Source organism: Nipponia nippon, unplaced genomic scaffold, assembly GCF_047370975.1.
Source record: "Nipponia nippon isolate SJK-2023a ecotype South Korea unplaced genomic scaffold, ASM4737097v1 scaffold_38, whole genome shotgun sequence".
NCBI classification, from domain to species: domain Eukaryota; kingdom Metazoa; phylum Chordata; class Aves; order Pelecaniformes; family Threskiornithidae; genus Nipponia; species Nipponia nippon.
Genome location: NW_028262356.1, coordinates 1974135 through 1985851, shown reverse-complemented (window position 1 = coordinate 1985851; position 11717 = coordinate 1974135). Strand labels below are relative to the sequence as shown.

At 72.6% G+C, this 11717-nt stretch overlaps 1 protein-coding gene across 1 annotated transcript in view; it reads left to right on the top strand.

The window, feature by feature from the left end:
• Window positions 1-184: 184 nt before the first annotated feature.
• Window positions 185-11717, top strand: part of MYBPC2 (myosin binding protein C2) — a 41417-nt gene continuing 29884 nt past the window's right edge. The window contains exons 1-10 of the mRNA XM_087772945.1: window positions 185-206; window positions 1657-1785; window positions 2364-2388; window positions 2467-2543; window positions 3297-3445; window positions 4869-4986; window positions 5112-5160; window positions 6187-6246; window positions 8046-8242; window positions 10189-10321. Of these exons, the coding sequence (XP_087629071.1) occupies window positions 185-206; window positions 1657-1785; window positions 2364-2388; window positions 2467-2543; window positions 3297-3445; window positions 4869-4986; window positions 5112-5160; window positions 6187-6246; window positions 8046-8242; window positions 10189-10321 (959 nt within the window). The remainder of the gene's footprint in view (window positions 207-1656; window positions 1786-2363; window positions 2389-2466; window positions 2544-3296; window positions 3446-4868; window positions 4987-5111; window positions 5161-6186; window positions 6247-8045; window positions 8243-10188; window positions 10322-11717) is intronic.

Here is an 11717-nt window from a genome sequence, read left to right as displayed (position 1 = left end):
TTCGGGGGGGGGGGTGTCCCCATGTGCCCCCCCGCCCCGGGGGGCGTGGCCACGGGGGGGGGACCCGGGGGAGGGGACCCGGGGGGTGTCCCCCGGGGGGGGGGGGGGGAGGGGTATTTAAAGGGGCCGCGGCCCCCCGGGGCAGTTGTGGCCCCTCAGCCCCAGCGCCGCCGCCGCCGCCGCCATGCCCGAGCCCAGCAAGGCCGGTACGGGGGGGGGGGGGCAATTAATTACCGGGGGGGCAATTAATTACCGGGGGGGGGCAATTGCCCCTGGAGGGGGCAGAATGATTGGGGGGGGTAATTGCCCCTGGCAGGGGTTGGTTTGGGGGGGGCAGTTGCCCCGGGGGGGGGCAGGAGGACCCGGGGTGGCAGTTGCCCCGGAGGGGGGGGCAATTACTCGGGGGGGCAATTGCCCCTGGAAGGGGCAGAATGATTGGGGGGGGGCAATTATGCCGGGGGGGCGGCAGTTTACCCTGGGGGGGCAGTTGCCCCTGGGGGGGCACTTGGGGGGGCAATTACGCCTGGGGGGGTACTGGGGGGAGCAATTACCCCCGGGGGGCACTTGGGGGGGGGCAGTTGCCCTTGGCGGGGGGAGGACTGGGGGGGCAATTACCTTGGGGGGGGCAGAAAGATTGGGAGGGGGACAATTGCCCCTGGGGGGGCACTTGGGGGGCAATTACGCCTGGGGGGGGCAATTGCTCCAGGGGGGCACTTGGGGGGGCAATTACCTGGGGGAGGGGCAATTACCTTGGGGGGGCAGAAGGATTGGGGGGCTATTGCCCCTGGGGGGCCACTTGGGGGGGCAATTGCCCCTGGGGGGAGCTGGGGGGGGCATAATTGCCCCGGGGGGGGGGGGGGGCGATCCCCTGTGCCAGCGCTGACGGGGCAGGGTTGGGGGGGCAGTGTCACCACGGGGGGGGGGGGGTGGTGACACGGGGGGGGGGGGGGTCACACGTGTCCAGCCCCCCCCGCCCCCCCCGGTGACACATGAGCCGCCCCAAAAGGGCACCCGCAGGTGGCAGCCACTAAATCAGCCCGGCCCGGGGGGGACACTTGGGGGGGGGGGTGACATTTTGGGGGGGCACCGGGGGGGCAATTTGGGGGGGTGGCACTTTGGGGGGGGGACATTTGGGGGGGGGGACACTTTGGGGGGGGGCACCGGGGGGTGACACTGGGTGGCTTTGTGCCCCCCCCCCCCCCCCCCGGCGGGGTTCGGGGGGCCGGGGGGGTGGGGGTGGCCCCTGTCCCCCCCGTGTCCCCCCCCCCCCCCCCCGGTGCCCTGGGCCGCGCTATTTTGGGGGGGGCGGGGTCAAATCCCGGCCTTAAATAGGGCGGGGGAGGGGGGGGGGCATCTGTGTGTCCCCTCCCCCCCCTCGGGGCTGCCATCGCCACCCGGGGGGGGGGGGGCAGTTGGGGGGGCAAGGGCCCCCGGGGGGGGGGCAATTGGGGGGTAGAAGGACCCCAAGGGGGGCAATAGGGGGGTAGAAGGGGGAGCAATTTGGGGGGGCCGTGGGGGGCAATTGGGGGGCAGAAGGGGGGGCAATGGGGGGTAGGAGGGGGGCAATTGGGGGGGGTAGAAGGCCCCAAGGGGGGCAGTTGGGGGGGTAATTGCCCCGGGGGGGGCAATTGCGTCTCACCCCCCCCCCGCCCCCAGCTGCCAAGGAGGTGAAAAAGGAGAAGAAAGAGGAGAAAAAAGAGGAGAAAAAGGAGGCGAAAAAGGAGGAAACCGGGCAAAAAGGGGAGGAGGAAGCGGGGGAGGGGCCGGCGGCCGCGACCCCCAAAGGTGGGGGGGGGGCGGGGGGCTGGGGGGGTCAAGGGTTGGGGGGAGGGGCAGGTTTGAGGTTGGGGGGTCAAGGTTTGGGGGGAGGGGCAGGTTTGGGGTCGGGGGGTCAGGGTGCGGGGGAGGGGCAGGTTTGAGGTTGGGGGGGTCAAGGGTTGGGGGGGAGGGGCAGGTTTGGGGTCGGGGGGGTCAAGGGTTGGGGGGGAGGGGCAGGTTTGAGGTTGGGGGGTCAGGGTGCGGGGGGAGGGGCAGGTTTGGGGTCAGGTTGTGGGGGAAGGGGCACGTTTGGGGTCTGCGGGGGGAGGGGCAGGTTTGGGGTCGGGGGGTGTCAAGGTTTGGGGGGGGAGGGGCAGGTTTGAGGTCGGGGGGGTGTCAAGGTTTGGGGGGAGGGGCAGGTTTGGGGTCCGTGGGGGTCAGGGTGTGGGGGAAGGGCAGGTTTGGGGTCTGGGTGGGGGCGGGGTGCGGGGGGGAGGGGCAGGTTTGAGGTCGTGGGGGGGGTCAAGGTGTAGGGGGAGGGGCAAGTGTCAATTTTGGGGCGCTGGGGGGGGTCCTCCCCCCCTGACCCCCCCATCTCTCCGCAGACGCCCAGGATGACGCCCTGGGTGAGTGCTGCCCCTCCCCCCATTCGGGTGCCCCCTCCCCCCAGCCCCCTCCGGGGCCCCCCTGACGCCCCCTCCCCCACAGACGACATCCACCCCCCGAACCCCGCGACCCCGACGGGCTCTTCCTCAGCAAACCCCAGAGCGTCCTGGTGGACAGCGGTGAGGGGGGGCGGGGGGGCCTGGGGGGTCCGGGGGGGGGGGGGAGGTGTCCCTGGGGGGTCCTGGGGGGTCCTGGGGGGGGTCCGGGGGGTTTGGGGGGTCCTGAGGGGGTCTTGGGGGGCCTGGGGGGATGGGGAGGCCTGGGGGGGGGGGCCTGGGGGTCCTTGGGGGGCGGGGAGGTGTCCTTGGGGGTCTCTGGGGGGCTGGGGGGGTCCTGGGGGGTCACTGGTGGCATTTGGGGGTCACTGGGGGGGTTGGGTGATGGGGGTTGGGGGGTCCCTGGTGGCAGTTGGGGGTCACTGGGGGGTTTGGGGGTCACTGGGGGGGTTGGGGGTGGGGGTTGGGGTGATGGGGGGGTTGGGGGGTCCCTGGTGGCATTTGGGGGTCACTGAGGGGGTTTGGGGGTCACTGGGGGGGTTGGGTGATGGGGGTTGGGGTGATGGGGGGTTGGGGGGTCCCTGGTGGCATTTGGGGGTCACTGGGGGGGGTTGGGGGTGGGGGTTGGGGTGATGGGGGGGGTTGGGGGGTCCCTGGTGGCATTTGGGGGTCACTGGGGGGGGGGGGTTGGGTGATGGGGGTTGGGGTGATGGGGGGTTGGGGGGTCCCTGGTGGCATTTGGGGGTCACTGGGGGGGGGGTTGGGTGATGGGGGTTGGGGTGATGGGGGGGTTGGGGGTGGGGCGCTGGGGGGGTGGGGGTGGGGGTGGGGGTGGGGGGGTGGGTGCGGGGTGACGCGGCGTCCGTGGGTCGGCAGGGAAGGACGTGAGGGCGGTGGCGCGGGTGGACGGGGGCCGGCTCCCGGCCAAGCCCGCCATCAGGTGGTTCAAGGGGAAGTGGCTGGAGCTGGGCATCAAGAGCGGCACCCGCTTCCAGTTCAAGGAGGCCTTCGACAAGGAGAGCAAGGTGGGGGCACTGGGAGGCACTGGGAGGGGCTGGGAGGGGACTGGGAGGCACTGGGAGGGCACTGGGAGGGGAGTGGGGGGCACTGGGAGGGGCTGGGAGGGGCTGGGAGGGGGGTGGGGGGCACTGGGAGGGCACTGGGAGGGGACTGGGGGGCACTGGGAGGGCACTGGGAGGGGCTGGGAAGGGACTGGGGGCACTGGGAGGGGCTGGGAGGGGACTGAGGGGCACTGGGAAGGCCTGGGAAGCACTGGAGGGGCACTGGGAGGGGCTGGGAGGGGACTGGGGGGCACTGGGAGGCGCTGGGAGGGGCTGGGAAGGGACTGGGGGCACTGGGAGGGGCTGGGAGGGGACTGGGGGGCACTGGGAGGGCACTGAGAGGGGCTGGGAGGGGCCTGGGAGGCACTGGAAGGGCACTGGGAGGGGCTGGGAAGGGACTGGGGGCACTGGGAGGGGCTGGGAGGGGACTGTGGGGCACTGGGAGGGCCTGGGAAGCACTGGAGGGGCACTGGGAGGGACTGGGAAGCACTGGGGGACACTGGGAGGGACTGGGAGGGGCTAGAGAAGTGTTGTGAGGGGCTGGGAAGTACTGGAATGGACTGGGAGGCACTGGAGGGGCACTGGGAGGGACTGGGCTGCTTCTGGGAGAAGCTGAGGTGGCACTGGGGGGGCATTGGGGGAGACTGGGAGATACTGGGAGGGCACTGGGAGGCAGCGGGAAGGGTCTCTGCTGCGTCCCTCACTGTGGCCGTCTGTGTGTCCCCTCCATGTCCCCCCCCGCCGTGTCCCCATGTCCCCCTGTCCCCCCTCATGTCCCCGTGTCCCCCCCATGTCCCTCTGTCCCCTCCTGTCCCTCTGTCCCCCCATGTCTGTGTCCCCATGTCCCCCCTGTGTCCCCCCATGTCCCCCCATGTCCCCGTGTCCCCCCATGTCCCTCTGTCCTCCCCATGTCTGTGTCCCCATGTCCCCCCCGTCCCCATGTCCCCCCTGTCCCCCCCTGCTCTGTGTCCCCCCCATGTCCCCCTGTCCCCCCATGTCCCTCTGTCCCCCCATGTCCCCTCATGTCCCCATGTCCCCTCCATGTCCCCCTGTCCCCTCCTGTCCCTCTGTCCCCCCATGTCTGTGTCCCCATGTCCCCCCTGTGTCCCCCCATGTCCCCGTGTCCCCCCATGTCCCTCTGTCCCCCCATGTCTGTGTCCCCATGTCCCCCCTGTGTCCCCCCATGTCCCCCCATGTCCCCATGTCCCCCCCATCCCCATGTCCCCCCCGTCCCCCCTTGCTCTGTGTCCCCCCCATGTCCCCCTCTCCCCCCATGTCCCCTCATGTCCCCGTGCCCCCCATGTCCCCATCCCCCCGCGTCCCCCCGTGTCCCCCCCATCCCCCCGTGTCCCCCCTGTCCCCCCCGTGTCCCCCCCCCCCCCCCCAGGTCTACACCTTCGAGCTGCTCATCAGCAAGGTGGCCATCGGGGACCGGGGGGACTACCGCTGCGAGGTGACCGCCAAGGACAAGAAGGACAGCTGCTCCTTCAACATCGACGTCGAGGGTGAGACCCCCGGCACCCCCAACCCCCCCCGACCCCAGGGGACCCCGGCCGGGCCCTTGGGGACATTTGGGGACAAGGGGGGGGGGGGTGGGGTGTCTCACCTCACGTCCCCTCTCTCCCCGCAGCCCCCCACCCCAGTGAAAATGAAAACGTGCTGCAGGCCTTCAAGAGGACGTGAGTGTGGGGGACACCCCCCCCCCCCCCCCGTGGATGGGGGACCCCCCCCGGCTTGGGGACCCCCCCGAACCCCACCGCAGACTGGGGACCCCCCCCGTGGCTTGGGGACCCCCCGAACCCCACCGCAGACTGGGGATCCCCCCGTGGCTTGGGGACCCCCCGAACCCCACCGCAGACTGGGGATCCCCCCATGGCTTGGGGACCCCCCGAACCCCACCGCAGACTGGGGATCCCCCCCCGTGGCTTGGGGACCCCCCGAACCCCACCGCAGACTGGGGATCCCCCCCGTGGCTTGGGGACCCCCCGAACCCCACCGCAGACTGGGGATCCCCCCCCGTGGCTTGGGGACCCCCCGAACCCCACCGCAGACTGGGGACCCCCCCCCGTGGCTTGGGGACCCCCCGAACCCCACCGCAGACTGGGGACCCCCCCGTGGCTTGGGGACCCCCCGAACCCCACCGCAGGTTGGGGCCCCGCCAACACCACCCCATGTGTAAACTGGGGGACCCCCCCCCCCCCAAACCCCTCACTAGGCTGGGGCCCCCTCTGCCCCCCTGCACCCCAATGTGCCCTGGGGACCCCCCCTGCACCCCAACGCACCCTGGGGACCCCCAGACCCCCCTGCACCCCAGGGACCCCCGGGGACCCCCTGCACCCTGGGGGTCCCCCTGCACTCCAGGGACCCTCTAGGACCCCCCTGCACCCCAAGGACCCCCCGCACCCCAACTTACCCTGGGGACCCCCAGAACCCCCCTGCACCCTGAGGCCCCCCCGGGACCCACCCCCCACCCCGGGGACCCCCCATGTCCCCCCCTGCACCCCAGGCACCCTCTAGGACCCCCCCTGCACCCCAACCCACCCTGGGCCCCCCCAGACCCCCTCCTGCACCCCAAGGACCCCACCCCCACCCCCCAATGCACCCTGCCCCCCCCGAAACCCCCTGCACCCCAAGGACCCCCCGGGACCCCCCCCCGCACCCCAAACCCCTCCCCACACCCCAAAACCCCCCCGCTCTCCCCGCAGGGGCGAGGCCAAGGGCGACATGGCCGGCGAGCTGGACTTCAGCGGGCTGCTCAAGAAGAGGTGGGGGGCGTGCGAGGGCGTGCGAGGGCATGCGAGGGCATGCGAGGGCGTGCAAGGGGCGTGCGAGGGCGTGCGAGGGGCGTGCGAAGGCATGCAGGGGCATGCAAGGCTCGTGCAAGGGCGTGCAAGGGGTGTGCAGGGGCGTGCGAGGGCGTGTGAGGCTTGTGCAAGGCCGTGCGAGGATGAGGAGGAGCGCGGGGGGGGGTCCAGGCGGGGCAGTGGGCACGACGGTCATCCGAGGGACGTGCAAAGGGTGTGCAAGGCTGTGCGAGGGGCGTGCAAGGCCGTGCAAGGCTTGTGCAAGGCCGTGCGAGGATGAGGAGGAGCGCGGGGGGGTCCAGGCGGGGCAGTGGGCACGACGGTCGTCCAAGGGACGTGCAAGGCTTGTGTAAGGCTGTGCGAGGGGCGTGAAAGGCTCGTGCGAGGGGCGTGCAAGGCCGTGCGAGGCTTGTGCAAGGCCGTGCGAGGATGAGGAGGAGCGCGGGGGGGTCCAGGCGGGGCAGTGGGCACGATGGTCATCCGAGGGACGTGCAAAGGGTGTGCAAGGCCGTGTGAGGGGCGTGCAAGGCCGTGCGAGGATGAGGAGGAGCGAGGGGGGGTCCAGGCAGGGCAGCGGGTGTGAGGATCGTGCAAGGGGTGTGCGAGGCTTGTGCAAGGCCGTGCGAGGATGAGGAGGAGTGCGGGGGGGTCCAGGCGGGGCAGCGGGGACCCGAGGGCTGTGCGAGGCTCATGCGAGGCTCGTGCGCGGGGTGTGCAAGGCCGTGCAAGCCTTGTGCAAGGCCGTGCGGGGATGAGGAGGAGCACGGGGGGGTCCAGGCAGGGTCGCGGGGACCCGAGGGCCGTGCAAGGGGCGTGCAAGGCCGTGTGAGGCTTGTGCAAGGCCGTGCGAGGATGAGGAGGAGCGAGGGGGGGGTCCAGGCGGGGCAGTGGGCACGACGGTCGTCCAAGGGACGTGCAAGGCTTGTGTAAGGCTGTGCGAGGGGCATGAAAGGCTCGTGCGAGGGGCGTGCAAGGCCGTGCAATGCTTGTGCAAGGCCGTGCGAGGATGAGGAGGAGCGCGGGGGGGTCCAGGCGGGGCAGCGGGGACCCGAGGGCCGTGCGAGGCTCACGCGAGGCTCGTGCGCGGGGCGTGCAAGGCTCGTGCAAGGCCGTGCGAGGGGCGTGCGAGGCTTGTGCAAGGCCGTGCGGGGATGAGGAGGAGCGCGGGGGGGTCCAGGCAGGGTCGCGGGGACCCGAGGGCCGTGCAAGGGGCGTGCAAGGCCGTGTGAGGGGCGTGCAAGGCCGTGCGAGGATGAGGAGGAGCGCGGGGGGGTCCAGGCGGGGCAGCGGGGACCCGAGGGCTGTGCGAGGCTCATGCGAGGCTCGTGCGCAGGGTGTGCAAGGCCGTGTGAGGCTTGTGCAAGGCCGTGCGAGGATGAGGAGGAGCGCGGGGGGGTCCAGGCGGGGCAGCGGGTGTGAGGATCGTGCAAGGGGTGTGCGAGGCTTGTGCAAGGCCGTGCGAGGATGAGGAGGAGCGCGGGGGGTCCAGGCGGGGCAGTGGGCACGACGGTCGTCCAAGGGACGTGCAAGGCTTGTGTAAGGCTGTGCGAGGGGCGTGAAAGGCTCGTGCGAGGGGCGTGCAAGGCCGTGCGAGGCTTGTGCAAGGCCGTGCGAGGATGAGGAGGAGCGCGGGGGGGTCCAGGCGGGGCAGCGGGGACCCGAGGGCCGTGCGAGGCTCACGCGAGGGTCGCGGGCGGGGGCGTGCGAGGCTCGTGCGCGCGCGGGCGTGCGAGGCTGGTGCGAGGCGGCGGCGCCGGCAGGGAGGTGCAGGTGGAGGAGAAGAAGAAGAAGAAGAAGGACGAGGAGGACCCCTTCCCCCCCGAGATCTGGGAGCTGCTGAAGGGGGTGACGAAGAAGAGCGAGTACGAGCGCATCGCCTTCCAGTACGGCATCACCGACCTGCGCGGCATGCTCAAGCGCCTCAAGAAGATCAAGGTCGAGCCCAAGAAGAGCGAAGGTGGGGGATGGGGGGGGGTGGGGGAGGGGGGATATGGGGGGGGGCAGTGGGGGGTGGGGAGGGGGGATATGGGGGTGGGGAGGGGAGGTTTGGGGGGCTGGGGGGTGGGGAAGGGGGGATATGGGGGTGGGGAGGGGGGATATGGGGGGCTGGGGGGCGGGGAAGGGGGGATATGGGGGTGGGGAGGGGAGGTTTGGGGGCTGGGGGGTGGGGAAGGGGGGATATGGGGGTGGGGAGGGGGGATATGGGGGGCTGGGGGGTGGGGAAGGGGGGATATGGGGGTGGGGAGGGGAGGTTTGGGGGGCTGGGGGTGGGGAAGGGGGATATGGGGGTGGGGAGGGGAGGTTTGGGGGGCTGGGGGGCGGGGAAGGGGGGATATGGGGGTGGGGAGGGGAGGTTTGGGGGGCTGGGGGGTGGGGAAGGGGGGATATGGGGGTGGGGAGGGGAGGTTTGGGGGGCTGGGGGGTGGGGAAGGGGGGATATGGGGGTGGGGAGGGGAGGTTTGGGGGGCTGGGGGGTGGGGAAGGGGGGATATGGGGGTGGGGAGGGGAGGTTTGGGGGCTGGGGGGTGGGGAAGGGGGGATATGGGGGTGGGGAGGGGGGATATGGGGGGCTGGGGGGCGGGGAAGGGGGGATATGGGGGTGGGGAGGGGAGGTTTGGGGGGCTGGGGGGTGGGGAAGGGGGGATATGGGGGTGGGGAGGGGAGGTTTGGGGGGCGAAGGGGGGATATGGGGGTGGGGAGGGGAGGTTTGGGGGGCTGGGGGGTGACGAAGAAGAGCGAGTACGAGCGCATCGCCTTCCAGTACGGCATCACCGACCTGCGCGGCATGCTCAAGCGCCTCAAGAAGATCAAGGGCGAGCCCAAGAAGAGGGATATGGGGGTGGGGAGGGGAGGTTTGGGGGGCTGGGGGGTGGGGGAGGGGGGATATGGGGGTGGGGAGGGGGGATATGGGGGGCTGGGGGGCGGGGAAGGGGGGATATGGGGGTGGGGAGGGGAGGTTTGGGGGGCTGGGGGGTGGGGAAGGGGGGATATGGGGGTGGGGAGGGGGGATATGGAGGGCTGGGGGGCGGGGAAGGGGGGATATGGGGGTGGGGAGGGGAGGTTTGGGGGGCTGGGGGGTGGGGAAGGGGGGATATGGGGGTGGGGAGGGGAGGTTTGGGGGGCTGGGGGGTGGGGAAGGGGGGATATGGGGGTGGGGAGGGGGGATATGGGGGGCTGGGGGGTGGGGGAGGGCAGTGGGGGGTGGGGAGGGAGGTTTTAGGGGGAGCTGGGGGGCTGGGGGGTGGGGAAGGGGGATCTGGGGGTAGGGAGGGGAGGTTTGGGGGGTGGGGAGGGGGATATGGGGGTGGGGGAGGGCAGTGGGGGGTTGGGGAGGGGGGATTTAGGGAGAGCTGGGGGGCTGGGGGGTGGGGAAGGGGGATCTGGGGGGTGGGGGAGGGCAGTGGGGGGTGGGGAGGGGGATTTGGGGGGTGGGGGAGGGCGGGGAGGGGGGATTTGGGGGGCTGGGGGGTGGGGGAGGGCAGTGGGGGGTGGGGAGGGGAGGCCTGGGGGGTCTCTGGGGGTGGGGAAGGGCAGTGGGGGGTGGGGAAGGGGGCTACGGGGGTGGGGAGGGGGGATTTGGGGGGATGTGGGGGACTGGGGGGTGGGGAAGGGCACTGGGGAGTGGGGCTGTGGGGGGCTGTGGGGGGTGGGGAAGGGCAGGGGGGTGGGGGAGGGGCTGTGGGGGGCTGTGGGGGTGGGGCAGGGGGCCCATGGGTGCTACGGGGTTGGAAATGGGGGGGGGGGGGTTCCCCCTGCGGCCCCGGCTCGGAGCAGCTCAGCGCGGGGAGGCTCCTTACGGATCCGCGGGGAGTCGGGGGTCGCGGGGGGGGGGGGGGGGGCTGGGGGTCCCGTGGGGATGGGGGGGGGGGGCCCCCCGACCCCCCCCGACCCCCGCCCCCCCAGCCTTCATCCGCAAGCTGGACCCCGCGTACCAGGTGGACAAGGGGGAGAAGATCAAGCTGGTGGTGGAGCTCAGCCACCCCGACCTCCCCCTCAAGTGGTACAAGAACGGGCAGCTGCTCAAGCCCAGCACCAAGTGAGGGGGGGGGCTTGGGGGGGGCTGGGGGGGGGCTTTGGGGGGGTTGGGGGGGGGCTGGGGGGGGGGCTTTGGGGGGCTTTGGGGGGGTTATGGGGGGCTGGGGGGGCTTTGGGGGGGTTGGGGGGGGGCTGGGGGGGGCTTTGGGGGGGTTATGGGGGGCTGGGGGGGGGGGCTTTGGGGGGCTGGGGGGGTTATGGGGGGCTGGGGGGGGGCTTTGGGGGGGTTATGGGGGGCTGGGGGGGCTTGGGGGGGCTGGGGGGGGGCTTTGGGGGGGTTATGGGGGGCTGGGGGGGGGGGGGCTTTGGGGGGCTGGGGGGGGCTTTGGGGGGGTTATGGGGGGGTTATGGGGGGCTGGGGGGGCTGGGGGGGGCTTTGGGGGATTATGGGGGGCTGGAGGGGGCTGGGGGGGTTATGGGGGGGTTATGGGGGGGTCTTTGGGGAGGTTATGGGGGGCTGGGCAGGGGCTTTGGGGGGGTTATGGGGGGCTGGGGGGGTTATGGGGGGGTTATGGGGGGGTTATGGGGGGCTGGGGGGGCTGGGGGGGGGGGCTTTGGGGGGCTGGGGGGGTTATGGGGGGGTTATGGGGGGCTGGGGGGGGCTGGGGGGGCTTTGGGGGATTATGGGGGGCTGGGGGGGGCTGGGGGGGTTATGGGGGGTCTTTGGGGAGGTTATGGGGGGCTGGGCAGGGGCTTTGGGGGGGTTATGGGGGGCTGGGGGGGGGGCTTTGGGGGGCTGGGGGGGTTATGGGGGGGTTATGGGGGTCTGGGGGGGCTCTGGGGGGGCTTTGGGTGGTTATGGGGGGCTGGGGGGGCTTGGGGGGGCTGGGGGGGTCTTTGGGGGCTTGGGGAGGTTATGGGGGGCTGGGCAGGGGCTTTGGGGGGGTTATGGGGGGCTCTGGGGGGCTGGGGGGGCTTTGGGGGGGTTATGGGGGCTCTGGGGGGCTTTGGGGGTTGGGGGGGCTGGCGGGGGTTATGGGGGTTTTGGGGGGCTGGGGGAGGCAGGAGACCCCCCATGGTCCCCCCCCCCCCATGGTGGCCCCCCCCATGGCCCTCACGCTGTGCCCCCGTCCTCCCGTCTCCCCCACACCCTCGTGTCCCCCCACGTCCCCGTGTCCCCCCCGTCCCCCTGTCCCCCCCCGTCCCCCCATGTCCCCCCTGTCCCCCTGCATCCCCGCGTCCCCCCATGTCCCCGGGTCCCCCTCTGTCCCCCCTCTGTCCCCTCATGTCCCCCCACATCTCTGTGTCCCCCCATGTCCCCCCGTGTCCCCATGTCCCCCTGCATCCCCATGTCCCCCCGTGTCTCCCTGTCCCCCCGTGTCTCCCCGCCTCCCCGTGTCCCCCCGTGTCCCCCTGTCCCCGTGTCCCCTCATCCCCCCACGTCCCCGTGTCCCCCT